Source organism: Marmota flaviventris, chromosome 1 (genome assembly GCF_047511675.1).
Source record: "Marmota flaviventris isolate mMarFla1 chromosome 1, mMarFla1.hap1, whole genome shotgun sequence".
Lineage (NCBI taxonomy): Eukaryota > Metazoa > Chordata > Mammalia > Rodentia > Sciuridae > Marmota > Marmota flaviventris.
Window position 1 is genome coordinate 113,522,944 of NC_092498.1, and position 27,052 is coordinate 113,549,995.

At 40.7% G+C, this 27,052-nt stretch overlaps 1 protein-coding gene across 3 annotated transcripts; it reads right to left on the bottom strand.

Annotated features, from left to right (window-relative positions):
* Nucleotides 1-27,045, bottom strand: Ewsr1 (EWS RNA binding protein 1). 3 transcript variants are annotated; one of them, XM_027956043.3, is made up of 17 exons: nucleotides 26,698-26,801; nucleotides 22,871-22,907; nucleotides 22,687-22,738; nucleotides 20,980-21,103; nucleotides 16,188-16,374; nucleotides 13,923-14,090; nucleotides 12,451-12,662; nucleotides 10,946-11,126; nucleotides 8,149-8,186; nucleotides 7,582-7,614; nucleotides 7,207-7,325; nucleotides 3,377-3,506; nucleotides 2,391-2,513; nucleotides 1,524-1,686; nucleotides 1,060-1,157; nucleotides 540-792; nucleotides 1-403 (listed from the first exon to the last, which is right to left on the bottom strand). In XM_027956043.3, the coding sequence occupies exons 1-17, from the start codon at nucleotides 26,708-26,710 to the stop codon at nucleotides 364-366; spliced, it is 1,971 nt and encodes a 656-aa protein (XP_027811844.1). In that variant the 5' UTR covers nucleotides 26,711-26,801; the 3' UTR covers nucleotides 1-363. The 3 variants fall into 3 exon arrangements, with proteins under 3 accessions (XP_027811844.1, XP_071470982.1, XP_027811849.1); XM_071614881.1 differs by having other exon boundaries at nucleotides 20,980-21,106; XM_027956048.3 differs by lacking the exons at nucleotides 1-403; nucleotides 540-792; nucleotides 1,060-1,157; ... (2 more) ...; nucleotides 3,377-3,506; nucleotides 7,207-7,325 and having other exon boundaries at nucleotides 7,610-9,314; nucleotides 26,698-27,045.
* Nucleotides 27,046-27,052: the final 7 nt, after the last annotated feature.

Below are 27,052 nucleotides of genomic sequence, written 5' to 3' on the forward strand. Positions count from 1 at the left end.
TGACTGTTTATAAACATTTGGAATTTTATTTAAAAAAAAAAAAAACAAACATCACAACCATGAACATTGTTACAGTTAGAGGCCCTCTTGGTTCTCCACATTGATACTGAGCATGCTCACAGGGGTTCCCATTGTTAAATCTTAGTTAAACAACCATTTTTAAAAGAAGGAAAAAAAAAACTCAGCACACTACCATTTAACTTGTTTTAATGTTTCTTCACAAATGGTGAAAAATACTAAAGTACAGACAAGGAATAATCATAATGTTGTGGCCAACATTATAAATATGGAATTATAAATTTAAAACATTTTCTGGTTTAAAAAATAAATCTGGTAGTCAATGCAGCTCTGCGGGGTCTGTGTCTAGTAGGGCCGATCTCTGCGTTCCTGACGGTGCTCGCCTCTGCAAGGCAAAGAGGGCCCTCTGGTTAGGAGAGAGAAGGCTCAGCAGCCTGACAGCAGCCCATGGTGCCCTGCGACTCATCCCCAGACTGGTGCCACGTGGACGAGCTCCAGTCCAGCTCTCCCCCACCACATACTTATCCATTTTTCCAGGTCCTCCACGTCCACCTCTTCTTCCTCCCATCTGCTCCATTAAAGGGCCAGGGGGACCCCCTGGACCACCTCGTCTTCCTCCGCCAAAGCCACCTCGGTCCATGCCACGGCCACCACGGAAGCCACCCCTGTCTCCACCACGGCCACCTCTGAACATTCCTCCAGGACCGCCGCGGTCCATGAGGCCACCTCTTCCTCCCCGCATGCCACCAGGGCCACCTCTTCCACGGTCACCACCTAAGGTAAGGAAAGGGTGGAGACACAGGGAGTTGAGAAAGAAGCTCTGCAGAGATGCTGTAGAAGGATCTGTTTCCTCTTCTCTGAAGAAAGCAGAAACTTGACCCAGACCCAGTCCCAACATCTGGGTGACATTTAGAAATGAGAACACAACTATAACTGAAGGTCCTTTACAGTGGGCACAGGTAGTTTACCAAGCCCACTAAAGTCAACAATAGAAGGTTAGCACCAGGAAGCTGAGGGGATGCTCAGGAAACCTGTACCTACCCGGGGGTGGGAAGGGTGGTGGGAGAAAGCCCTCAGGCTTCGGGGCCTTACACTGGTTGCATTCTGTTCTCCAGGCGAAGTTCTGGTTTCCACAACCCCTGCACAAAGTCACACCAGAGCAGAAATCACCAAATGAACCAAGAAGCTGAACGAGCAGAGGCCACACTTAAGCAGGCACACACTGCACTTCCACAACCACAGGGTCCCGGGGGCACAAAGCTTTAAGAGGATCTGTCTACAGAAGAGTGCCTCGAGCGTCAAAACCTCAGGTAGCAGCACACCCACAGAACCAGTGGGAACAGGCAGGGAGTGGGTGACCAGTCCCGCATCCATGACAGTCATCAAGTTCATCATTAAGTTTCTCTAGGTAAAGAGAATCCAGCAGTCCTGTCCCAGACTGGGAATGGGGCGAGGCAGGGGTGATATGACTAGTAGGGTATCAGTTTGCCAAGAGAAGTACATACGGATTGGGACATTGCCAGTCCCCAGCTCGGTGCTGGACGTTTCCTCCTCCAGAGGGATTCCCTCGGGAACCCCGCGGCCCTCTTGGGGGAAAACCTCCTCTATCTCCTCCACGGCCTCCCATGCGACCCATGGGTCCCCCAGGACCTCCTGGGCCACCTGGACCTGCAACAAGAAATAGCCTCATGAAGACCGGCTTTGCTACAGGGAGCACAAATTCTTCTACAGTCCAAGGGCCTAGTGTAGACACCACAGCTTCATCCTCACAACCACCAGAGCCTTTCCACATGCGTTATTTCACTGATCTCCCAAAATAATCTTGTGGGACGATAAAACCAAAGCGGAATAAATGGTAGAGCTGAAACTCAGGCAGTTAAGGCTCTGCAGGGCTTCTAGCCTCCCTAACCAATCAACCCATATCTACATTTACCATTAGCTCTCAACAATCTAGTATTGATTCTATACACCCTTTTATTACTTCATCTTCCCCCCATCAGGGGCAAAAAGTATAACGGAAATCTTTTTTTTTTTTGGTACTAGGGACTGAACCCAGGGGTACTTAACCACTGAGCCACATCCCCAACCTGTTTTATTTTGAGACAGGGAGTAGGTTGCTGAGGCTGGTCTCAAACTTGCCATCCTGTCTCATAGCCTGAGTTGATGGGATTACAGGCGTGCACTGCCACACTGGTCCCAGTCCTTTTAATTTGCTTAGAGCCTAAGTTGCTGACACAGGATTTGAACTCAGTGATCCTCCTGCCTCAGCCTCCCAACAAGCTGAGATCATAGACGAGTGCCACTGTGCCCAGCTAATGAGAAATGTTTACAGGAAAAGAAAAGTAGCTCAGAGAAAAGTGTCCAGTAAATACCTCCACGGAGCGGTGGTGGCATCCCTCTGCCCTCACGAGGTGGCATGCCACCCCGCATGCTGTTCATGGGAGGCTTCTTTCGAGCAAGAGTGACTTTTAGTTTGCTTCCTTGAAAATCTTTTCCTGGAAAAAGATTGACAGGATATCAGTGACCACAAAACTCCAACTCTTTCCTCTCTTAAGGACTAGAAAAAGCTAGTTTCTATTCCTTTTCCTTCAACCTATCACTTGCCAAATTTGGCCATTCCCAGAAGCATCAAGACTGCCTCTCCTGTGACCTCCCAGATTTTACTGATGAGGCAAAAAAAATGTCTCTTAAAGATACTTAGAAACCTCTCTATCCTGAATAGAAAACTAGGAGGAGGAATATGGGCTGGGATTGTTATACAACATTGGGTGAGAAGCAGTGATAATAGCCAAGAGAAAAGAGCCAGGACTTTGATACTTTCAAGATGTTTCATCTGAAATGAAATCTCAGTACTGATGCAATGTCAAGGCCTTATTTAAACACACACACAAATGTACACTGGCTAAGGTGTTTCTTTGCTTTTTTGGTGGTGTTAGGGATGAAATCCAAGGCCTCCTGTATGTTAAAACTAGTATTCTGCCACTGAGCTACACGCCCCCCAGACCTTAAGATGTTTGTTTTTTGAAGGGTTTTCTGTATCTTCTGATAACATCTGCTTAGATATAATTTGGATTTTTAATGATAGTGCCTAAAAATAAAGGAACATCCCAACCCAAGATCAGGGGCTGGGCCCTCATAAAGTTGGGAGGCATACATGCTCAGATGGCTCAAGTTTTTCCCTCTTGCTATGTCCTACAGTCATACAGAGGAAGAGTACCTTTGTTGTCCTCAAAACCTCAGATAATGATGTTTAACATCAGCAAGACCCCTTTATCCCTACCAACCAACACATGCAACATCTAAGACTGTACATATGTGTGTGAGTGAACAGTTCAGAATGCCAGTGAGCACATCCTACCATCAAACCACTCCACAGCAGCCTTGGCAGTTGGCGGGTCTTCATAGGACACTGTGGCATCACCTTTGGGCTTTCCTGTTTCCTTGTCCAGGTAGATGTGGATCATGGGTTGCCCAGTTCTCTTATTCATCTACACATAAAATAGCACAGTTAGAATGTGACTATAACATACTAATCTTGGAGGGAAAAGTTCATGTGAAATTCAGAAAAAGTACCTCAGTCTTCCAAAAGCAAGTTATTTTCCAGGAAGACACATATCTACTAGGACAGAGTATCTCTGAATTATTATAATTATAATTGATAGTTAGTATGGGGATACAGGCTTGTAATCCCACCAGCTAGGGAGGCTAAGGCAGAAGGATCTTAAATTCAAAGCCAGCCTCTGCATCTCAATAAGACCCTCTCTCTAAAAAAAAAAAGGGGGGGCTGGATGTGACTCAGTGGTTAAGTGCCCCTGGGCTCAATCCTTGGTAAAAAACAAAGGACTATTTCCTAATCATCTAAAATAAACAGGTACTTCCATGTTCCCTGCCTCAGTGTGTTTATCATAAAAACCAAACTAGACCATAAGCCTCAACAAATTCTACGCCCTAACAGGAATCTAATCACTGCAGTCATCCCTCAGGAGTCAAGTCAGGTTTTCAAACATCACCTAAGACCCTTGAGGCTGGATTGCAGTTCACTGATACAGCATGAGGGAGACTCTGGGTTCAATCCTCAGCTCTACACAATACCCCTCCCCTAAACAAAAAACAATCTTTACATCCTTAAGTGTAGGATATGAATGTGCTACATGGATTCCTGACAAGGCCAGAGTACATGACTTATTCTTCAGCTGAGCACTATATGTAGTTAGTTTGAATTCAGGAGCCACACTGTACAAAAATGTCTTCCTGTGTGTATTTTGTTCATTAAATATGCACACAATCGAAGGCTAATCTACATGTCTGCTTACACATATGGTAGTACTTGACATCTATCCATTTATAAGACGCAAAAAGGGGGGCAGCATTATAATAGCATAGATAAACCAATTATGTTTTTTTTTTTTTTTTTTTAAAAAGGACAAGATACAAACTAGGCAAAATACTGGCAAAAACAAAAGGGAAATGAAAATCAGTTTCTGGATCACAAGTGTATGAAGAAACGTAGGAAAAAAAATAACTGCATTTTTTTTTTTTACAGCTCTAATAATCAGAAAATGTCATTCTCTTCAAATTTGTCTTAGATTCAGTTGACATTCAATTGAGGTTTTTAAATTTAAAGATTCATGAACGGATTCAAAAGTTTATACAGAAAAGAAAGGAAAGGAGTTAAGAACAGTAAAACAGGTAGGCATGGTGGCGCACACCTGCAATCCCAGTGGCTCATGAGGCAGAGGCAGGAGGATCACGAGTTCAAAGCCAGCCTCAGCAACTGTGAGGCGCTAAGCAATTCAGTGAGACCCTGTCTATATACAAAATAGGGCTGGGGATGTGGCTCCTTGGTTGAGTACCCTTGAGTTCAATCCCCAGTACCAAAAAAAAAAAAAAAAATCAAATCACAGAAACTGACCAAAGTACACAAAATGCATAGAAACATGCATAAGTAAACATTCTAGGTGACATGGAAAGCATTAACTCTACTAAGGAAAAGACAGGTAAGTTTGACTACATTAAAACTTTTATTCATCAAAAGAAAATAAGGGCCAGCTGAGGCTGTACTTCAGAAGTAAAGTACTTGCAAATACAACAAGTACACGAGGTCCTGGGTTCAACCCTAGTGTTGCAAAAATAGAGGGGAAAAAAACAAAACTGGGAGATTTTGAACAGACAAGGATTAGCATTCAAACAATTCCTGTAAGTCAGAGATAAGCAACTCAATGAAAACTGAGCGGGAGACATACGTATTTCCAAGAGAGGATATCCAATTAGAACAATCTTACTAGTAGTCAAGGAGAAAGGAATTAAAACCACCTTCTCACACCAGATCAGCAAGTCAGGGGGTTCCCAGTTGTGAGGATGAGGTGAATGTGATTATGAAATGCCAGCCAGATTCTAAAGTTGGTCAACAATACAGTTATCGGGTGAAACTAGAGACATGCACACCTTAAGAACCAGCCCTTCCTCGCCCAGGTAGAGTCAATCTTCATTATTTGTGGTGAATGTTATGTGTAAACCTGCCTACGCAAAAAAATTAATTTGTAACTCTAAAATCAAGTTTCAATTCTCTAAATAAATGACCAGAACAGGGGGTGGGAATGGCAGGACAGCCTCAGGCAAGTCACTTCTGGATTTCATTTTCTCTTGTAAAATTTAAAATAACACAATTTAACAGGCAAGTTCATTTTATAATTTCAGATTATAACCAGAAATGTGTATACATAAATCTATGACTCATAAACCATTGCTCATCATTCACTATTTCCTGTGACTTTATACAGCTATTAAGAATAAAAATAATTGGGGCTGGGGATATAGCTCAGTTGGTAGAGTGCCTGCCTTACACGCACAAGGCCCTGGGTTTAATCCATAGTATCACAAAAACAAACAAAGAATCAACTGCACATATAACAGCAAAAAACACAGGCACTGGGTACCAGGAGACATGGGTTCGATTCTCAGCACTGCATATAAATGAATAAAATGAAGGTACATCAACAACTAAAAAAAGAATGCCTACTGAAGCAGTGTCTGTAACATAGAAATAACCCAGCCATCTTTCAAAAAAATGTAAAATTTGTTTGTACTTCAAAGGCCATGTGATATACTTATGAGAACACAGAATTTCCAAACCTTTTAGATACTGACCTAACACCCCTAAAATTACCCCCCCCATCTCACTAAAGCCCCATAGTAGTTGACCAAAACCTAGCCACACCAGCTCCCTTGAACTTCTGCCCCAGGAGCCCTGCCCTCCACTATGATGAAATATAGCCCCATTACAAGTTAGAAGGTTCTATTTCTCATTTTTTAATCCCTGCCGTTCTTTTATTTATTTTCTTTCCGCATAACATTTCACCATCTAATGTTCATTTATCTTTTTTTTCCTCCCTTTTTTTTTGGGGGGGGGGGGGGAATAACAGGCCCTCTGCCATTATCTCACCCCTTTTTGAAACAAGAGTCTCATTAAGTTGCTTGAGCTAGCTTCAAAACTTGTGATTCTCCCGCCTCAGCCAAAATTACAGGTGTGTGCTCAGCACACAAATCGATTTTTACTATAAATTCCCCACTAAATGTAAACTCCAAGTGTTCTTATTTGTTTGTCCATTGAGGCAGGGTTCAAAGCCAGCCCCAATAACTTGTAAGACCCTGTCTCAAAAAGAAAAATAAAAAGGGCTGGGGATGTAGCTGGTTCAGTGGTTAAGTACCCCGGTTCAATCCCTGGTACCAAAATAAAACCCAAAACAACAACCCACAACTAACTGATGATTATAAAAATGACCTGAAGTTATCAAATATGTTAACTGTGTTTGGCATTTCTTTCCTAGGAAAAAATGGCTGGGGAAGGGATTAAAAATGGGGATTGAACCCAGGGCCCAGCCTACCCTAGGCAAGTACTTTACCACTGAGCTATAGGCCAGGACCACTTTGTCTTAAGACATGGTCTCATTTAAGTTGCCCGGAATGATCTTGAACTTGTGATCCTCTTGCCTCAGCCTCACAAGTAGCTGGCATTATAAGGTGTGTGACACCACACCCAGTTGGGAGGGGGGCATCTTAAGGAGCAAACCACAACACATCCAGAAAAGTCAGGGAATTTCAGGAACAACTCTCAATTTCAGTTCAATTTTATGTGTCCTGTGGTGTCAATTTCTGTCAGATCACCTAAAATTATAATGCTTTACTTACCTTAACAACCCCACACTGCTTAAAGAAATCTGCCAGATCATCAAGAGTCACATTGTCATTTAATCCTTGCACATAAACTGCACTGTTGTCAGAGTCTTCATCAGGATCTACTGGAGGGCCTTTCAGAGAGAACAAAACAGAGAGAGTTACTGTCTTGTTTCATCATAGAACTGTCAACTAACACTAATAAGAATGCCATGGATTTTAAGACAGTCATGAGCAGATGAACACTATAAAGGAAGCTCCAATCTACCTTGACATCATTGAAAGCATACTGATCTACTGGGCTGAGGAACTCTAACTCACATAGGCATGTACTTTTTTGCCATTCATTCCCTTATAAAAGCACAACAAAGTTTAAGAATTCAAAGTTACCTAGATCAAGATCTGGTCCTTCATCCATGGGTCCTGCCAATCAGGAAAGATCATATAATATATTATTAGTGCACGTCTTGCAAGCTATAAACCTTACAAACACACATAGCTATCTACTACACCACCATTTGATGGGGATCCATTAAATTCAAAATGACCCGCACTGCTAAAATGGAGCAGTGCCTCTTTAACATTGGTGAAAGGTTTGCTAGGGTTTGCTTTTTTCTTTGCTGGTTTGCTTCTAAACCATTAACCAAATACACTCTCAATCCTTATGTGCCAAATAAGTGTTAAATTTAAGTCAAAAATTTTCCTCCAAATAAACCAAATTTAAAAACTGTATTCTCCCCCATATTACAGAAGCAGTTGCTCAATACTTCAAGTAACCCTTTGTTTTGTAACCATAGTTTAACCTTATTACCCCTAAGACAATGCCGGCAGTACCCATTAGTCTCTTTTGCATAGATCATTTTTAAACCACTTAGGAAAGTAATAAAAAATTATAGTTTTCTAAAAACTGACTGTATTTTTTTTAAACACTATCCATGGTAATACTCAAAAACTTACCACCAGGCTTATTGAAGCCACCTCGCTCTCCAGCGCTGCTGGGGGGATAAACGAAGAAATGAAGGCCTTTCCCTTTAAAAGCCAGTACCGCTCTGAGCCTTGGGGGGGCTCGTGGGGAAGAAGGGCACTGGCTAAACACATCTCCATACAATGCATCTCTCTCATCTTGTCACTATGCCTTTCTTCAGGGCAGCTTGCTCAAACTTCCTTAATATACAACCTTGCTTGTCTGATTGTACACACCAGTGTGGTTGGTTCCTTTCATTTCGGGGGCTGGTATTAATAGTGCAATACTTGGCAAATTGGGGGGGAAAAAAACTAAATCCCAAACACCCACCCCCATTAGCTGAAAAAACAGGAGAGCTTGGTGTACAGAGGAGGAACAAGCGGAGGCAACTGCTGTGATGAACCTTTCCATGTTCATAAAGGTGCACCCTCAACCTCTCCCAGAGGAGAGCCCTGGGCTTCCTAACAAGTCACAATATAATAAAGCAGGAGACAACCACATTAAATGCCTACAACACACATCAGAGGACGCATCCAGCCAATCTTCAGCATAAAGCCATACAGTTCAGGGCATTAGTGGATATAACAATTGCTGTGGAAGGAGAATTTACAACAAATACCAAGGCTCATGGACTGGGGGTGCAACTTTATAGACATACTGGTTTATAATAATAATAACAACTACGGCAGTATAAAATTACATATTCTAAAGAGGGAAGGAAGAATATGAATTCAGCTTTTTTGGTTAAATAAAGGCAGCTCCCCAGTGGGAGACCCTGAGTTTTTTCTAACCAGTATTGCACCTTTAATACCTGAATATACAATTTCAAGCTGTTGCATGCAGCTTTGTTTCCTTTTTAAAAGTACACACCATAAAATGTTCTCTCTCTTTAACACAAAAGTTTACACTTTAATGTTACACAATTCTAGAGTATTATACCTCCTCTGGTTCATTACCAAACAACAAGTATGCAGTTACCAAAGTTACAGAAGGATTCCATTTATACAATGAATACATTTTGTTAAAAATATTCTATGTATATTTTTCCTCTCCATATGGACACCGTGTCTAGTCCCACTTTTCATTATGCTGCCGGCTGAGTACTGAGTACGGGTACTTTTTAAGTATTGAAGTGTATACAAGGCTCTCACTTTGTAACCTGTAGCATATAAATGCGACAAAGCATGTTAAAAAGTTTCCACGTTTAACAGCCAATGAAAATATCAAAATACTGAGGCAATGAAAAAGGGCATGTTAACAACATTGAGTGCCTTACCTGCAGAAGACACTGAAAACCATCACCACACCACAATAAAAAAGGGGGAAGGGGAAAACACCCCTGTCCTGTCCCCACAGGATCCATCAGACTGTTTCACAGTCTGTTGGTCAACCTACGGGGAAGGCCATGGTCTATGACTCCAGGAGAGACTTCTTATCCACAAAGAGGGGCTCCCTACAACAGTAAGTAGTCTAGCAAAATCAGTAGAATCATTACTTCTGGAGTATTACAATGAATAAATTTGAAATTGCTTTTGAAATTGAAAAATACTAAGAATTCTAGGTGATTTGAGACGTGATGATAGTAATTTCAAGTGTCTATGTCTATTTTAATACATCCATAAAGAAGTGAAACCTTTATAATGTAATATTCTCCAAATTGGAAGGCTGATTTTACTTTAATATCCAATTACTCACGAATTTTTTCATGTTATAAAATGACTTTCTTCCAATAAAGATTTCACTGAAGACTATTTTTAAAGTTATGCAGAATACACAAAACGATATTAACTACCTCTGGTAGTAAAGAGATTTGAAATTCAAAGATAACAATTTTATCTATTTAATTTTGTAATCTGTTTTTTACAAAATCATATGCTGTTTACTTTTTCCTTAACATTGGCACCAAATCCAGTTTATACTTAATACATTCTGCATAACTTTTTTTTAAAAAACTCGTTTATATAGGGACAGAACACACACAGAACTAAACCTTCTGATCATGTTAACCACCAACATTATACCTCACCTTCATCAAGTACAGACACCAGAAAGGGAAGAGGGGATGGGAGAAGGGAGGGGAAGGGCAGGCAGAGGTAGCAGGGTCATGTTATTCATCTAAACAAAGTTTTCTAAACCAGATTGTGCCATCAATCAAAATGGTCAAACCGATTTAGACTTTAAAAATCTCCAATGGGGAGAGAATCTATACTTAAATACATTACTCTGAAAAAAAAGTTACTGGATTTTTTTTTGTGTGTTCCAACTAAACTGTTTCAGGTGCACCTCAGGCCACAGTTCAAGTTATGGGACCAAGACCTTCATCATCATGTTCAACAATTCTGAGCACAAATAGAACTTAGGGACAAACATTGTGAAAAACAGCTGCATTCCTTTTCTGCAGTATATACACCAGGTATTTCAAGACAACCATTCAGAGGCATTAGTTAAAAACTTAGGGTTGTTAGAAGGGTTGTGTGTGTTCCATCCCAAATCTATTACCCACAGAGGCTTTTCACCCCTGGAAACCATGAAGGGAACTGAAAGCTCTGGTTTCAAAACCATTCTTTGTTCTCCCCAACCCAACAAAGTATACTGGCAGGGAAAAAAGCAAACTGCCACTTAATATATGCCACAATGATGACATTTCCATGTTTTAGAAGATGGCTTGAGCTCAACAGATTGTCCATGGAAATGCAGAATAAATTTCTTATGTCTTTCAGTCCCTTCTTTCCACTGAAAATCCTATGGATGAAACAAAATTAGGTAAAAGGAGAAAAGGTTTGCTCTTACCCCATTCCACCGCGTCCTCCTCCCCGCCCACCTCTGCTCATGCCTCCACGATCAAATCCCCCTCTTCCCCTGCCCCGGTTATCAGGGCCACTCATGCTCCGGTTCTCTCCTGGTCCGGAAAATCCTCCAGACTCCTGCCCATAAACACCCATGCTACTGGGGTGGTCCTGTCGGAATGAACCTGAGGAAAGAGTCACATCTGTAAGCAATTGGTCAAGTATTTACACCACTGCCTGACGTACTTTCTCCTGGAATCACAGAACTTTAAACTGCAAAGCGCTAATCAAAGCACATCTTCATTACACCATGATAAAGTGCCTCTAATCAGTAGGCTCTTTTAAATAAAACTACTGGTTCATCAAGGCTGAAATAACTTCATATAGTTAAACCTAGAATAATACACTTCTAAACCAGAAAAAAAGCTCTCTAGACAAAATATGGTTTATAGGGTTCTATAACCTGAGATGTCTCCAAAAGCAGCTTTTTTAAAAAAATATTTTTTAGTTTTTTAGGTAGACACAATATCTTTATTTTATTTTTATGTGGTGCTGAGAATCGAACCCAGGGCCACACGCATGCTAGGCAAGCGTGCTACCACTTGAGCCACATCCCCAAAAGCAGCTTGTTTATACTCCAAAAACAAAAAGAAATCAGGTTTCTTAGGGTTTGAGTATGCTGCCAAGGGCTGGGTTCTATTAAATATCACTAATCACTGCCACAGCAAAATATGCCCATTGACAAAGAACAGTAATTCAGGTACAAATTTGTTCCTTATTTTTTTTTTTTAAATTTTGGATTTTTTTTAAAACTTTACAATAATGGGGACGGAACCCAGGGGTGCTCCACCATTAAGCGACATACTAGCCCTTTTAATTATTTTTATTATTTCAAGAGAGGGTCTTACTGAACTGTCCAGGCTGGCCTGGAATTTGTGACCCTCCTCTGTTGTGGCAGTCACTGGGATTATAGGCATATGTTACTGTGCCTGGCTACTGTTTCCTAATGACTCAGGAGGTCATAAGGAATCCTAGCTTCACTCACGGAATATAACCTGCCCAAAGAGCAGGATTAACAGTCTACAATAGTTTTTCTAGTCTATTAAAGTATCTTTTCTTTTCTTTGGTACTAGATTTGAACCCATAGGCACTTAAGCACTGATCCACATCCCTCCCCAGCCCTTTTTATTTTTCGAGATAGTGTATAAGTTGCTGAGGCTGCCTTTGAATTTGTGATCCTCCTGCATCATTCTCCAGAGACGGTGGGATTACAAGACTGTACAAATCACCATGCTTGGTTTCTTTTTGTAACCCATTAAGAACATTTAAGTTGAAAAAAAAAACCTGAATTTTTTATTGGGCTATCTAAGCAGTCTGCAGGAATGTTATGCCCTAAAGCTGCATCCTGGATTCCAAAAGTTTAAAAAAAAAAAAAAGGTAAAGAATATTTCCTGTGTTCAGAAACTCCAAGCACAAATCATTCTTATTTTTCTCTCTTTAGCAACTCACTCTGCTGCCCGTAGCTGCTGCTCTGTTGGCTATATTGACTTGGAGCCTGGCTGTAGGATCCAGTCTGGGGGGGGTAACTAGTGGGAGGCTGCTGCCCATAGCTGCTTTGTTGACCATAGCTACTCTGCTGTCCATAGCTGCTCGGTTGCCCATAGGTGTTCTGCTGAGAGTAACTGCTCTGATCATAACTAGTCGGCTGTGTAGAGGAATAGCTGAAAGAAAAACAAAAAACAAGAACAGAAGTTTTAGGAAAAAGTCTTATTACTTCCCCAGGCCCTGAATGAGACAATCCCAGGTGTCACAGACATCCTTAAAAATGCAGTCATTTTCTAAACTTCAACAGTATGAATTTAAAATGGAAATACTTTTTGTACCTAGAATAAAGCTTTAAATGGGAAGGGGATAATAATTATTTTAACAATTCATCTGTACATCTTTAAGAGTCTCCTCTTGGATCCTCCACTCCCATTTAAAACAACAGTTACATTCAGTGATATTCAAGGCAAATTTGAGAATTCAGTTGCTTCTATATTAATGGAAGAATATGTACATGTGCACTAAGGAAAGATTTGACTCAGTGAAAAACGTGCTGAGGAAAGTAGGAAGAGTTAATTTCAAAACTGCCTCCAACCATTCTCAAGTGATGAAAATGATCCTTTGAAAAGACCAGGCTGTTTGGTGGTAGAGGGTAAATGCATGCATGTATGTATGTATGTACGTATGAAAGAGGGTGTGTATCACTCTAAAATGGTAGCTTTCCCTTGGAGAGTATTCAAAACTGTTCTCTTCTTACAATTTCAGCCTTTCATGTTGTGTATGAAATCTGGGCATCAGTTAAAAAAAAAGATGAATAAATAATCTTCTAAATGAAGGCACTGTGTGAAAGATCATTCTAATTGTATTAAATCAATATGATAATCTCAGGCAAGAAAACTAACCAAAGATACAATCTTGCAACAGACATTTGAAACTATGTCTTGCTAAATTGTTAGGCTGGGCCTTAACTCAAGCTCAAGGGATACTTGTGCCTCAGCCTCCCAGGTATGTGCCACTGTGTCCAGCTTGAACTATGATAATGTGTGTTAAATTAAAATATAAAATGATTAAGGTGAAGTTTCTTTTATAATGTCCTGCACTTTACCTACTGGAAAAGATGGCTTCATATTATTTCTGCTTCTCATCCTTCTGAGAATTAACTAAAAGAGCAAAATTAAAGGGGAGAACCGAGAGATTTTTATCTGTATTTAGAGAAAATATTATTAGTTGCCAGGCAATGCTATGAGAAGCGAGGTCTGAGGCTTGACTATAACTAATTATGTTCAGAGTTACCACTGGGAGAGTTAAGACAACAAACTTTACCTGAGGAAGCCAAAGCAAGCCAGTCTACAACTTGGGGGGGGGGGGGGGGGGGGTTAAACAAAAACAAAAACTTGTTATTCCACTAAGTCACTGACCACAAGAAAGAGACTGACCTGGTAGGAGGATAGGATGGAGGCGCGGTAACTGGCTGCATGGGGTAGCTCCCAGGAACCTGGGGATAACTGTAGTTACTCTGTCCGTATCCTAGGCTGGGCTGGTTATAACCCCCTGTGCTAGACTGAGGTTGACTAGTCTCAGCAGGCTTGTTACCATCCTGTGGTCTAAAAGAAGAGAGAGAAAAAAAGAATTTGTTCCTCAATCACACAGGTAAGAATCCTACAAATCTATGAAAATTATGCAAAGTTAGGATTGAACTCAGGAATAGTAAATTACATCAAACCCAGTGTTGCTCCGATTATGTCTGCTTGATGACGACACTAAGAGTGAGAATTCATCATATAGAAGACATAGCAACTGCCCCATTCACTCTACACTAACAGCCATAAAAGGCAGGTTCAAATATTGTGGCCAATTTAAGTGATCTAGGAGGGGATGTGGTTTACCAAGGAAGAAAACAACTTTTTTCTTATAATGAACTGTTGGAAACAGTATATTTTAATATAACCCAAGTTCATGGCATTATAAATTTGGAAAATCTCCAAGTTTATGTTTCTCATTTATTAAGAATAGACTAGAAAAATCATTTCCTAACTTGGGCTGCCATAAATTAATCTAATCCTGCCTCAAAGTCTTCATAATGGAAAGAAAGATCAAGATCAGTAAGGCAGGGAAGTGAATACAACCCCACCTACCTCCTTGTGCTCACAGAGGAAATGGGAAGTACCCCTGATAAATGGTGAAAACCAACCTTTATTCCAAAAAAACAAACAAAAAAACAAAACAAAACAAATAAACAACAACCAGGGTTTTCTATTACCTCTTAACTCTAATAGTTTACACCAAGGCTGCCACGAAGTGAACTAGAGCTATTTTAAGCAAAGCCCAAAGAATCAGCAGGCAGACCAGAGACCAGTTTCTCCACCAAGCTGAAATGTGCCACAGGCTCCCTCTTTCCAGTGGAAAAGGGAGTAAATGTCATTGATCGAGAGAGAGGCAGACAGTTGCTTTAAAGTTATAAGGACTGAAAACCCAAGAAAAAGAGGAACCAGAAAGAATGACTTATCAAAAACCAATTCATGTATAATACCCTCCAGCTGTGGCTTGGATATACTGTTACATCAAAAGCATCAAATGGGACTTTGCACATTTGATAAAAACTCTGAAATGACTAGGTTGACCAAAATAGGCCCTTCTAGGAATCAGCTGGCTAGTTTAAAGTAGTCACTTCACAGGCTGTCTAGCAAGTGTAAACTACCTGGTGGCTCTGATTACTACAAGTGTTTGTTAGAGCTAATTTCTTACCTCTACAACAGACAAAAAGTCTAGGGTACAAGTTACAAGATTTATTCTCTTAAAAAAAAATTCTCCATTCAAATCTGAATTAGTGTTCATTCAATACTGTATCCAGAAGTCACCTAAGTGCACTGTCTAAAGCAAAGAGCTGAAATCTCCTGTTAAATAATAATACACACATTATCCAATCATGGGGTGTGAGCTTTGTTGGATTTAATATTCTCTCACAGCTGGGGAGAAATCATATTTGCTTATGTTATCAAGAGTCTACATAATGCAGAGAAAAAAAATCATATCAACTGCTTAAGTGGAGACAGTTAATGTCTGAATTCCCAGATATGGGTATGTCCTTTACTAATAACTGGATCATAGAACTATTTCTTGACTCATAGGATACTAATCTCCCTATCACGACCTACATTTTTCCCCAAAGGGAAAACTTTTACCCATCAAAAGGGTCATAAAACCCAAAGATAAAGGTATCAAAAATACAATTCTATTGGCAGTTCAGTTGTAAAGGAAAATACACATTTTTTTCTGGGTTTAGCAAAGTAAAAATAATACCCTCCTCCTATCTCTAAAAGTACGTTCTGAAACCAGACAATCTACTGAATGACATTTCTCATTTTGGCCCTTAGTGCCATTTCACTTCTAAATGGAGAATACCTTTGTGCTGTGTTCTAGCACACTAGTTACTAGAATGACTATTAAGAACACAATCAGGCCAGGGTTGTGGCTCAGTGCTTGCTAAGCATGTGAGAGGCACTGGGTTCGACCCCCCATTGTATCCACCCACTACTTAAAAAAACAAAAACAAACAAACAAAAAAACCCCACAACACTTAAATGTGTAATAATCATTAAAAGGGAACTAAGTCACAGAATCTGTAAGTGTACAGTTGCTTTCCCTCTCAAACCTGAGGCTGATGCATCTCAAGAGATAGCAAACATGTGAGTGTACCTTACCTTGCAGGTGCAGTGGCTGCTGGCTGTTGCCCATAGCCAGGGTAAGCAGGCTGAGTCCCATATGCAGACTGGGCTGCATAGGAGGCCTGGGTGGTGGTGACGGTAGCGGTGGTGGTGTCATAAGCACCAGTGCCGTACCCCTGGACAGGCTGGCTGTATGCCTGGGGGGCAGTTGGGGTAGTATAACCTAGAACAAAGGAGAGCTAGGTCAGATTTTTCTGGCCTCCCCAGAGATCTGCCTAGATATTTATAAAGAGAAAATCTGTAAACCACCCACTTTAAACCATCACATCCCTTTATATATTACCCTGAAGCAAGATTAGCAACAGACCAATATTTGAAGCTTATGTTCTCTGAAAGTACCCAGTTCTTAGTAAAGTAAAAAACTTTCATCTCATTTGCTTTTTAAAACACAATCTAATAAGGGGAGAAAAGAATATGCTTTGGAAAAACTGATAACAGAACAGGCTTTCTTCTGTCCCCTCTTGAACACTTTAGACATGAGAGAAGTCTGCTTTTTGCTGATTCAGTGCTGATTTTGCTAGCAAACTTCCTTTAAAAAAAATTAGTATTTTTTTTTTGTTTTAGGTGGACACAATATCTTTATTTTTATGTGGTGCTGAGGAGCTAACCCTGTGCCCCACACATGCTAGGCGAGTACTCTACTGCTTGAGCCATAACCCCAGCCCAGCAAGCTTCCTTTTAACTAACGAACTTAAGTACCTCAAAAATCCCTCAAGCAGGAAATACAGTCTCCCAGAAATGGAGATAAATGGCAAGTAACATGGCAATTTAAAATAGCTACAAAACAATGATCTAGGTACTTGTTTAAGTACTTAAAACACTAATTTAGGAATTTACTTAACTACTTTCTTTCAGTCCCAACACTGCATCATGGACTATTCATTTTATTTAAGGAAATTGGAAATTCTAGAGAATGTGTTTAATTTTTAGTGGAAGAAAGAACTGCCATTTATGTTTCAGGTAAGAAAGAACTAAAAAACAATTATCAGCACTGAGTAGAAATGGTCTGAGGAATAAAGATCATACTACACATTATGTTTGCCTAACAGATTATCCTATTTAACTTTTTGGATAAATTATTTTTTTTCAGGGGCGCGGGGTGTTTGGAACCTAGGGTGTTTTTTTTCTTTTTGGAGGTGCTAAGGATTGAATCCAGGGCCTTTTGAATGCAGGCAAACATTCTATCAACTGAACTATATCCCCAGCCCTGAACCTAGGGTGCTTTACCACTGAGCCACATCCCCAGTCCTTTTAAAGTTTCAATATTTAAAACCAATCTTGAACTGACTGCTCATTTTAGTTAACATTTAGGGCCTTAAACTATACATGGAATAAAGTGTCTTTACAAACACACAATGTACTAGCCAAAAACAATTATCAACTACCACTTATTTAGTGTGTGTGTGTGTGTGTGTGTGTGGTGCTAGGGATTTAATCCAGACCTTCACACATGCTTAGGCAAGAACTCTACCAATGAGCTACATCCCCAGCCCCTCAATTTCTTTTTGCATGAGTGTCACTTCTTGTAGCACAAAGCATAATACTTTCTTGCCTATCCCAAATATTTATAGAAACTCTGAAATTATGTACAGTAACTTCCTTGTAAAAAGCAATGGATGAAATATATATGAAAGTATACTTCATAAAACATCCCCAAACAATAGACGTTTTTAAAGTTGATGTGTTCATCTGAACTTTGTTTTGTTTTTGTAGTGCTGGGCATGTAAAACTCAGGGCCTTGTGTGTGCCAGGCAAGTACTCTAGCACTGAGCTATACCCCCATCCCTGCCTGTTTAATTTTAAAGCTCTTTGCATGGGGCTGGGATGTGGCTCAAAGGCAGATCATGTGCCTAGCATGTGAGGCTCTAGGCTGATCCTCGGTACTGGAGCAGGGGCGGGGCAAATCTTTGCAAGAGTCCAAAAAGAGTAAAAATACAAAGCATTCATGTATTCAAAATTTACTAGAATCTAATTCCATCTACCCTATACTCTTACAGATTTCCCCTTACTTAATGATAGCCATCTATAAGATTCACAAGAAAAGTTAAAACAAACAAACAAAACCTAAAATTGATCAGGGCAATAACTATGTCACAAAACTATGCAGCAACAGAGCCTTGTAGTGCTAAATATTAGTCACTGAGTTAATCAATGATTTTAAAGAATTAATCTGTAGTACTCACAAGCAGCCAAGCAAAATAGCCAAAGCTCATCAGAGCAAAATGATTCAATGACAACAAAAAAGACCAACAGCAAAAAAGACAACACATCAACTATGTTCTAATGACTTGATGTAAAAATATAGGAAGAAACATTTACACAAACCAACCCAAATATTTGTTTAACCTGAACGTAAAAATCAGTTCGAGAATTCTATATGAATCAAGTAACTGAGATGCATATACAGTCCCTTTCTTGAGAAGCTTAATTTGGAAAAACCATAGGATGATGTATCTTTACACATCCCCTCCAATAATTATCCAATGACTTTTATGTGCAAAGGAAAGGGTACCTTACAGACTACAAAGTCTACATAAACATTCCTTCTTACTACTAAATGCAAATCTCTGGGTTGTCAGTCACTGGCTTCTATATTAGAACATCCTATACTTTTTGGACCCACAATCATTGCAGGATTTTTTCCAATCATTGACAATGTGAATGCATGGCTCTGAATAATGTAGCAGACTACTACTTTGCTATAAATAACTTCTATCTCTTCCCTATAAAATGGTTTAGGGATTCCAAAGCCTAGATCTAAGCCAATGTTTTTTTTTTTTTAAATGTTACGGCCTAAATATGTAAAATTATTTCAAAATTTTTTGCTTTAGAGAAATCAAAAATGCAATTTTACTTTCAGCTCTTTCCATAGAAAGTTTATATAAACTTCCCACCAAACTCACGACACTGGTACTTTATTTTAGTTGTTGATGGACCTTTATTTTATTTATTTGTATGTGGTACTGAGAATCGAACCCAGTGCCTCACGCATGCTAGGCAAGCGCATTACCACTGCACCACAACCCCAGTCCATGACACTGGTAATTGATGAGGCAAATGACAGGTTATTTTTTCCTCTTACTAGACTATATATAATTTGGACAACTGAAGATAGGTGAAAAATAATTTTTATATCTTTTAACACTTTCTTATATTAAAACCTTGTATTCCTTTTTAATTTATTTTTTTCTGGTGTACCAGTGGTGCCAAAGCACTGAGTCATATCCCCAGCCCTTTTTATTTTGAGACAGCGTTTTGCTAAATTGCTCAGGGCCCACCAAGTTGCTGAAACTGGCTTTGAACCTGTGGTCTTCCTGCTTCAGCCTACTGAGCCGCTGGGATTACACAGTGCACCATGCCCAGCTAGTTTTTAAATTTTTAAATAAGAAAAAAAGGTACTGGGGATTGAACCCTTAAGTTATTCAGGATGGGCTTGAACTTGTGACCCTTCTGCCTTTATTTCTCTAGTTTTTGGAACTATCAGTGTGTGCCTTCATACCCAGCTAAATCCTTTCTATGATACTAATAAAAAAATGGAAGTAGAGAGCCTAAAACATTACACAGCACTAAGTGGAAAAAAATTACCACAGACTATTTTTTTGGTGTTGGTAATAGAACTCAGACCCCTGATAGAACCTTGACTACTGAGCTTCATCCCTCACCCTTTTTGAGTCAGAGAGGGTCTCCCTAAGTTGCCAAGGCTAGTATCAAACTTGAAATCCTCCTGCCTCAGCCTCCTGTGTTGCTGGGATTAAATGTATGTAGCACCACATCCAGCTATCACAAACTCTACTCAACCCCAGTAACAGGATATAATTTATTCTAATTCTTAAGTTTATTTTTTTAGCTTCCTGGATTATTATTATATGGAATATATTATATAAATCTAAAACATACTATGGATTAAAATAATTCATAACATTTGAAATAAAACAATGTGTCTGGACTAGAAACAAACCAACACACAAACATGATACATGCAGGGTGGCAATCTGCTCCTCTAAATAAATCTAATCATGCAATCTATTCCCCAGGGAACGGGGGAAATCAGCTGGTGAGTAATCATCTGAAATACCTTTGGGAAGGTGAATAAACTATTATTAAGACTTGACAAAAATGTTAAATAATAAAACCTTTCCCAAAATTATATTAAAAAAAGAACATGGATCTGCAAATGGCACCTGAAGCAGTTTTTTCATTAGCACCTTTTTGTGTGTGATGTTAGAAAGTCTTGGGGTTAAACAAATGGAAACACCTAAAAGGGTTAACATTACAGGGTTAGACAAGATGGAAAGCATTTCCCATGCAAGAATGAGCAGGATAGTCAAACCTGTACTGGTCCCTTCTACTGTGGAAAGCACAAAACAAAAAGTAGAGGGTACACTATCAGATGAAGCAAACAGATGGGAAAACCAGTTTGATTTTTAAGCAACTCAGTTTCACAAGGCTCATTCTTATTCAGTATTAGCATTAGCACTATATTTTACATAGTCTCCATTTTGTTTTGAGATTATTCAATACAGAGTACAAAGTTCAAAAGTTCTTTTCTCCCTTGAAATTCATCCCACCCACATTCTTTTAGATATCCCTCAAAGAGAATTTAAGGAAGGGGGGGAGGGACAAAAACAAAAAAAACCCTTCCTCCTTAGAATAAAAGATCCCCAGATGCCAATGTAAGAACCAGAATGTATATTCAAGAATATGAGTAACAAGTTTCTGCAAATGCCCAGCCATTATGATCCTAAAAACTCCCCAAAGCACGCCTTACCAGTGGGAGGCTGTCCATAAGAAGTTGCATATGCAGTCTGCCCATAGGTGGCAGTGGTCTGAGCCTGGGTATAGCTGACATCAGTAGGCTGTCCATAAGTTCCATAGCTTTGTTGCCCATATGCCTGCTCCAAAGAAAATGCATGAAAGAACTTCACTTATGAATCCTGTATTTTAGCAATAAATAATTGGATAGACTTTAATCTGCTTAGTTTATTAATAGTTAACAAAAAAATTTCCTGATAATTAGGCAAAACCCCAGTTAACTATAAAGGAGGTCAACATACTCTTAAGGGAAGAGCAATAAGGGAGGGCACAGGTGTGTAATTGCCAGCACTTAGTGTAGCAGTTTTAGTAACTAGAAACAAATGCTAGGAAAACAGAATGGATAAAGGAAATCAAGATGAAGCTAAAATCTGTCAATTCTGAAAACCAGAATTTCAGCATGACTAAAGAGTAAAACTATTACAATACTGCAAAGACACTGAATGAGAACACTCTATGTTCTCACGGTTAGTACATCAATAATATTAAGTCAGCAAGGAATGAGTTGTTCTTTCAGATATTAACATGACCTTATTGTAGGTCTGTTTGAATGGCCAGTTATGTAAGATACGTCAGAGACATTACATTCTGCCTCTCCTACACGGGAGTTATTAGTTATCTATTTTATGACATGGGCCATTTCAGAATTTGAGGTGATCTCAGGACACTGAAAAAACTCTTTTTAAGTTTTTTGGTGCTGGGGATCGAACCCAGGCCCTTGTGCATGCAAGGCAAGCACTCTACCAACTGACTATATATATCCCTAGCTCAACCTCGAAGTTTTTAAACACAGACTTGTACTGGAAAGAGCTCAAGAGCTCCTCAGACTGGCAGCTAGGACTTTTAGAGCTGACCCCACTACTTAAAGTGTAATCACTGGCAAGTTATGTAGAATCTATGCACTACAATTTTCTCATTTGCAAATGATCCTATCATCATCTTCTGCAGAACTGCTATGATAATTAAATTCAAACATAATAAAACGTAAACATACCAAGCATGGGACAGGACCTCTAACTTAAGAAACGACAAAATCTAGAAAGTCACTGAAAGCCAATCCCCAACTTTGGGATGGTTTCATTTATGATGCAGAATGGAGCCCTTTGTACTCCACTTAGGAAGTTCAAAATTTCTGAATTTTTAATGATTAAACAAAAAATTCTACTATTGCTGTTTTGTGTTACATTTAAGTCGCTGATGCACACAATACATTTATTTATGCAGTGCTAAGGATTGAACCCAGTGTCTCATGCACATAAGGCAAGCACTCTACCACTGAGCTACAACCCCAGCTCTCATGTTACTTTTACCTAATTTTTAAAAAACATCTGTTAGCTGCTGTTTTAATGGCCAATAGAAACTTTTTATCTGGAGGGCTGGGTTGTAGCTCAGTGGTTGAACGCTTGCCTTGGATGTGTGAGGCACTGGGTTCAATCCTCAGCACCACACAAAAAAATAATAGTTATAAAAATACATATATATTAAAATAAATAAAACAAAAATATTATGTCCATCTACAAATAAAAAAAAAAAAAAAAATATATATATATATATATTTTTTTTTTTAAAAAGAAACTGTCCTTTGCAGTGTTCCCTTAAAAAAAGAAAGAAAGAAACTTTTTTACTTGGAGATGCAGTTACATTTAATTATCTCAAAAATTACCTGGGTGGTCTGTGCATATCCTTGAGTTGGCTGGGCGGTGTAAGCACTGTAGCTGCAAAAGAATTAAATGCAAGAACTGAACATAGAACGTTCTTATTCCATTACTATATCTTCTACAATTATAGGAGGCTCCATACTCTAAAAACATTAATCACAGACAAAATATCACAAAAAACTGACTTACCCCTGCTGGGCTGCAGCTTGGCTGTAGGTACTGTAATCTAGAGGAAACAATGAGAGAAAATAGTATAAAGTCAGTAAAGACAAGATGAAAGGGAAAAAAATAAGTGCAAGGAATTCAAGGTACCAAGAACCCTAAACTATTTAGAGGGGACTGACACAGGTCCAAACGAGTACTTCTTATTTCTCAACATCAACCAAGCCAATTAAGTCTAAGTTAGTTAAACTCGGAAAGTTTGAATATGGTGCTAACTTAGGAGATCAAGATCAGCTGATGTGGCAAGGATCCTTTGCATGTTCCCATGACCATAAACCCTCTTGAATCACAGGCTATCATTTCAAATGCATGATCATTCTAAGGTTATAGAGGATCAGATGTTTTGCATTCATAAAGAAAGAAAACATGCAACAATATCACAATGTTTAACACCAAACTGATTAGATTAGCAGTTGCATCTCCTCAAAAACTAGTTTTTCTATCACTACATCTTGCTTTGGTGAGCAAGACCAACCATAATTCCCTAGCACAATGACACTGAAATGGAATGGCAGAAAACTATATCTAGTGTTATAATCTAGTGTTTTAAGAGTGTCTGCCAACTGCATCAGGGCTACATCAGTATAGTAACTCAAAAGCTAGATACAGTATAAATCCTAGTGCAGTCAAGTTAAGTAGAATCTTGAAAATTGTCAAAGAAGAGAAAGCATTTAATCTGCCAGGGAACAATATGATTTTAGGTAACACTACTGTATTTCCTAAAATCCAAAGTGATTTGGAAAAAATAAAAAATGAAAAAGTATCCACAAATTTTCTTCTTTCTAAATAAATACTCCTACAATTTTCCTTTCCACAGCAAATTTACAACATCAAAAGGGACTGCAGCCACTGAGGTTCTGCAGCAAACAGCAAATAAAACCGCTAAGTTTTCATAGCACTACTGAATTAAAGTTATATAAGTTTAGGTGTTTTCTCCTCCTAAAGGCAGCTAACGTAATCATCTTAAATTCTGCCCAATTCTTTCCTCTCCACAAGAATACACATCCTGTTCAATGCTTGAAGACAGTACTGCCATTAAGATAGGGGAAAAAAGGGTCCTTTCTTTTCCAGTCAGAAAGTAGTCCCTCATCCAAAAGCAACAGTTGACAAGTCAGTTCTTCATGGAGGGATTCTACCCCACTTGATGAAATCCAAAGACTGCCTCACAATCTCTTGGCCTCAGAGTTCTTTGCTGAATCCATCTCTTTAAGTTGGTTTGTTTACCTCTTTGCACTTAACTTTCCTACCTCACTGAACACAGAACCCCGAATCATTAACATTACCAAATCAACTGCCCCAAAGATATCTATAACCAAAAAACCCTGATCTGTTCAAGATAATCTTAAAGCATTTTTAATAGCACTACGTTACATTCTTTACACAACCTATAAAAATTAAGTGTAAATCATTCCTTCCATATGGCATTCACAAAATACCAATGAAGCATCTAAAACAAAATATTTCCACCTACATTTTACTGATGTTTCTATAGGAGAAATGATTTTAAATCAATGACATATAGTTCAATACTTACAAGACTTCTACACAAGCGCAATTATATAAAGCATAAAATTGGCAAAGCTGATACGGAACAGCTAATGACCTCAGTTCAGTGGGAAACCAGAAGACTTGGGTCTCCTGTATGGTGGGAGTAAATTTGTTGTTTCATGAAAACCTTACAGCACACAAACATCATATGGCCTCAAAAATGCTACAGTTACACACTGATCAGATTATTCAACAACCAGTTGTGTTTGTTTCCAATCCCCAAATGCACAATTGAAGACTCAACTAAAACACAGCATAGGCCAAGGAGAAGGGCTGAAGTGGGGGATTAGGGCCCAGAATGCTGGTAATTTCTATTTCTTGGTGCAAATGGTGGTTAGAGGCTTTGTACTATAATCCTGCTGAAATGGACATACCCTGCAGGTACTTTACTACCTATATAAATGAGAGGGGAAAATACCTAACCATTACCCAAGATAGTGGAATTAGGGCTGTCACTACCAAAGATGTAGAGATCTAGAGCTTCAGATTACATAAGGCATTGAAGTCAGCTTGGGGCAACTTTGGGCAGAAATGCTTTTGCTTAAGGTCAGGAGGGCTCAACAAACTTTTTTCAAAGGTCAAACTTACATAAAAAAGGTCTAGCATACATACTCCCACATTTTCCAGGAAAGGAACCTAAGGTGCAGATAAGTTATGTTATTCCCCAAAGGTCGCCCAGAAGGGCTTAATCAGGTGTGGCCATGAAAACCACATGCAACTCTAATACAGTATACTGGAAAAAGGCATGTTCAGCAATACAGCAACTTGAATGTACACATTTGGCCCCCTCAGGCTTTGGGAGGCAGGAATAGGGTGGAAACGCATTGGGGAAACCATTTCCCACCAGAATGTCTTGGGACATGGTATCTCAGAGTCCTCTCTTCTAGGGGACACTCCTGGTAGTCTGACACCAAAAGCCAACATTTACCTTTTCCTGACCAGACAGATGGGCAGAGTTCTTAAATTGTCCTTCACCTGCTGGATGCTGAAGTCTTTCCAAAGTAAAACTCTGAAGGACTCAGAGTTTTCCTTCCCTCTCATTCGGCTCCCCCCTTCCTCTAAGGCCTGGAATCCGGCCCGCTTATGAATACCCCCAGAGGCAAAACACTCCACACAGCCAATAACCCTGGATTAGAAAACGACAAGCTGCAAACTGCAGGCGAAGGCTGCGGGGCAGTTAAGACCCCCCTACCCATATTCTAGAGTTCTCACCCCGGGCTTTCTTTTAAAGTTCACTCTGCGCTGCTCCCCCCACCCCCGCCCGCCGCATCAGTTCACGAAATAAACAAGCTTGGCGAATATTAAAACGTGCAAAACGATGGCTGAAGCATAATTCAAAGGTCGGCTAGGGCTTTTTTGTCCCTCTTGGATCAAAGAGGCCAGAAATTTCTTTCTGGTAGAAATTCTGGTCTCCCGATCCAGGCCGGCCTTATTATACAACCGATCTCCCTCGGCGTTGGCTGAAAAGGGGCCCCGGGAAGCCACTTAATTGCTTTTTGGGGGAGGAAAAGAGGTAATGTTAACACAAAACTATAAAAACTGGTAAGTTCAAGGGAGCAGCAAATTGGGGGCCTCTAAAGGTAGGGGACATTCCGTCTGAAGGCCAACGGGGCAGAAGTCGTGCTCGGGCTGAAGCCGCCCAGGCGGGTAGCTGGGCAGCCCCACTTCACCGGGCCCGAAGGATGACGGGGCTCGCGCTCATAAGCCGGCGCCCCTCAGCTCACATTGCGAAGCCTTTTTTGTTTATTTGCTTTTTTCCCCGAGTTTCTCCGTGAAAAGAGTCGCCCTGGAGCTAGGGCCGCCTCCCTGGGAATCGGAGGGGGTCACGAGGGCAGCGGGCCCGCGGCTTCTCCTGCCCCCCTCTTTCGGGGTGACAGGCTCGAGGCGCGGCCGCGGACCCCCCATCACGCGGGGCCTCAGAGGCCGCAGGCCCCGCCCACGTGGCGGCCGGAGCGCGGGGCCTGACGACCGCCACACAATGGAGGCCAAGACGGGCCCCGCGCGCCCCCGCTGCCGCGAGCCCCCCGCGCGCCACGGGAGCCGGAAGGTTCCAGAATTGGCCCACCCGGTGGGGGGAGGGGAGAAAACGGGACCGCGGGCCCCCCCGAACTCGTCGGGCCGTGGCGGGTACCTCCAACCCCTCTCGGCAACTCCACTCAGTCATCTCGGCCACCCCCAAAGAGGAGAAGCCCCCAGTTCGGGCTTCCCGACCGTCGCCTGCGCGACCGCAGTTCCACCACACTTACCCGTGGACGCCATTTTCTCTCCTTCCTCCTCGTTCTCTCAACGTCCGTCTCCCTCTCGCTTTCCCTCTAGGCGCCGCACTGCGCAGGCGCGAAACTCGCAACCTCGGGCGCTACCATCGGGCCAGGCCACGGGGGTGGGGGAAGAAGGAATGAGCCACTGCTTTTTCGATCTTCACGCCCGAAACTGTTGTCCCAATCTTCTCTTAAGATCGCCGACGTGACGCGAGAGCCAAAATAGCACCGAAGGGGCCGGAGTGGGTGGTGAACCGGTGTCAGTATCAAACCAGAGCGATTCCCCGCACGAGGCTAGGTCGTTCGCAGTGGTTACGTCCGCGGGCTCAAGGGACCGTCTCTG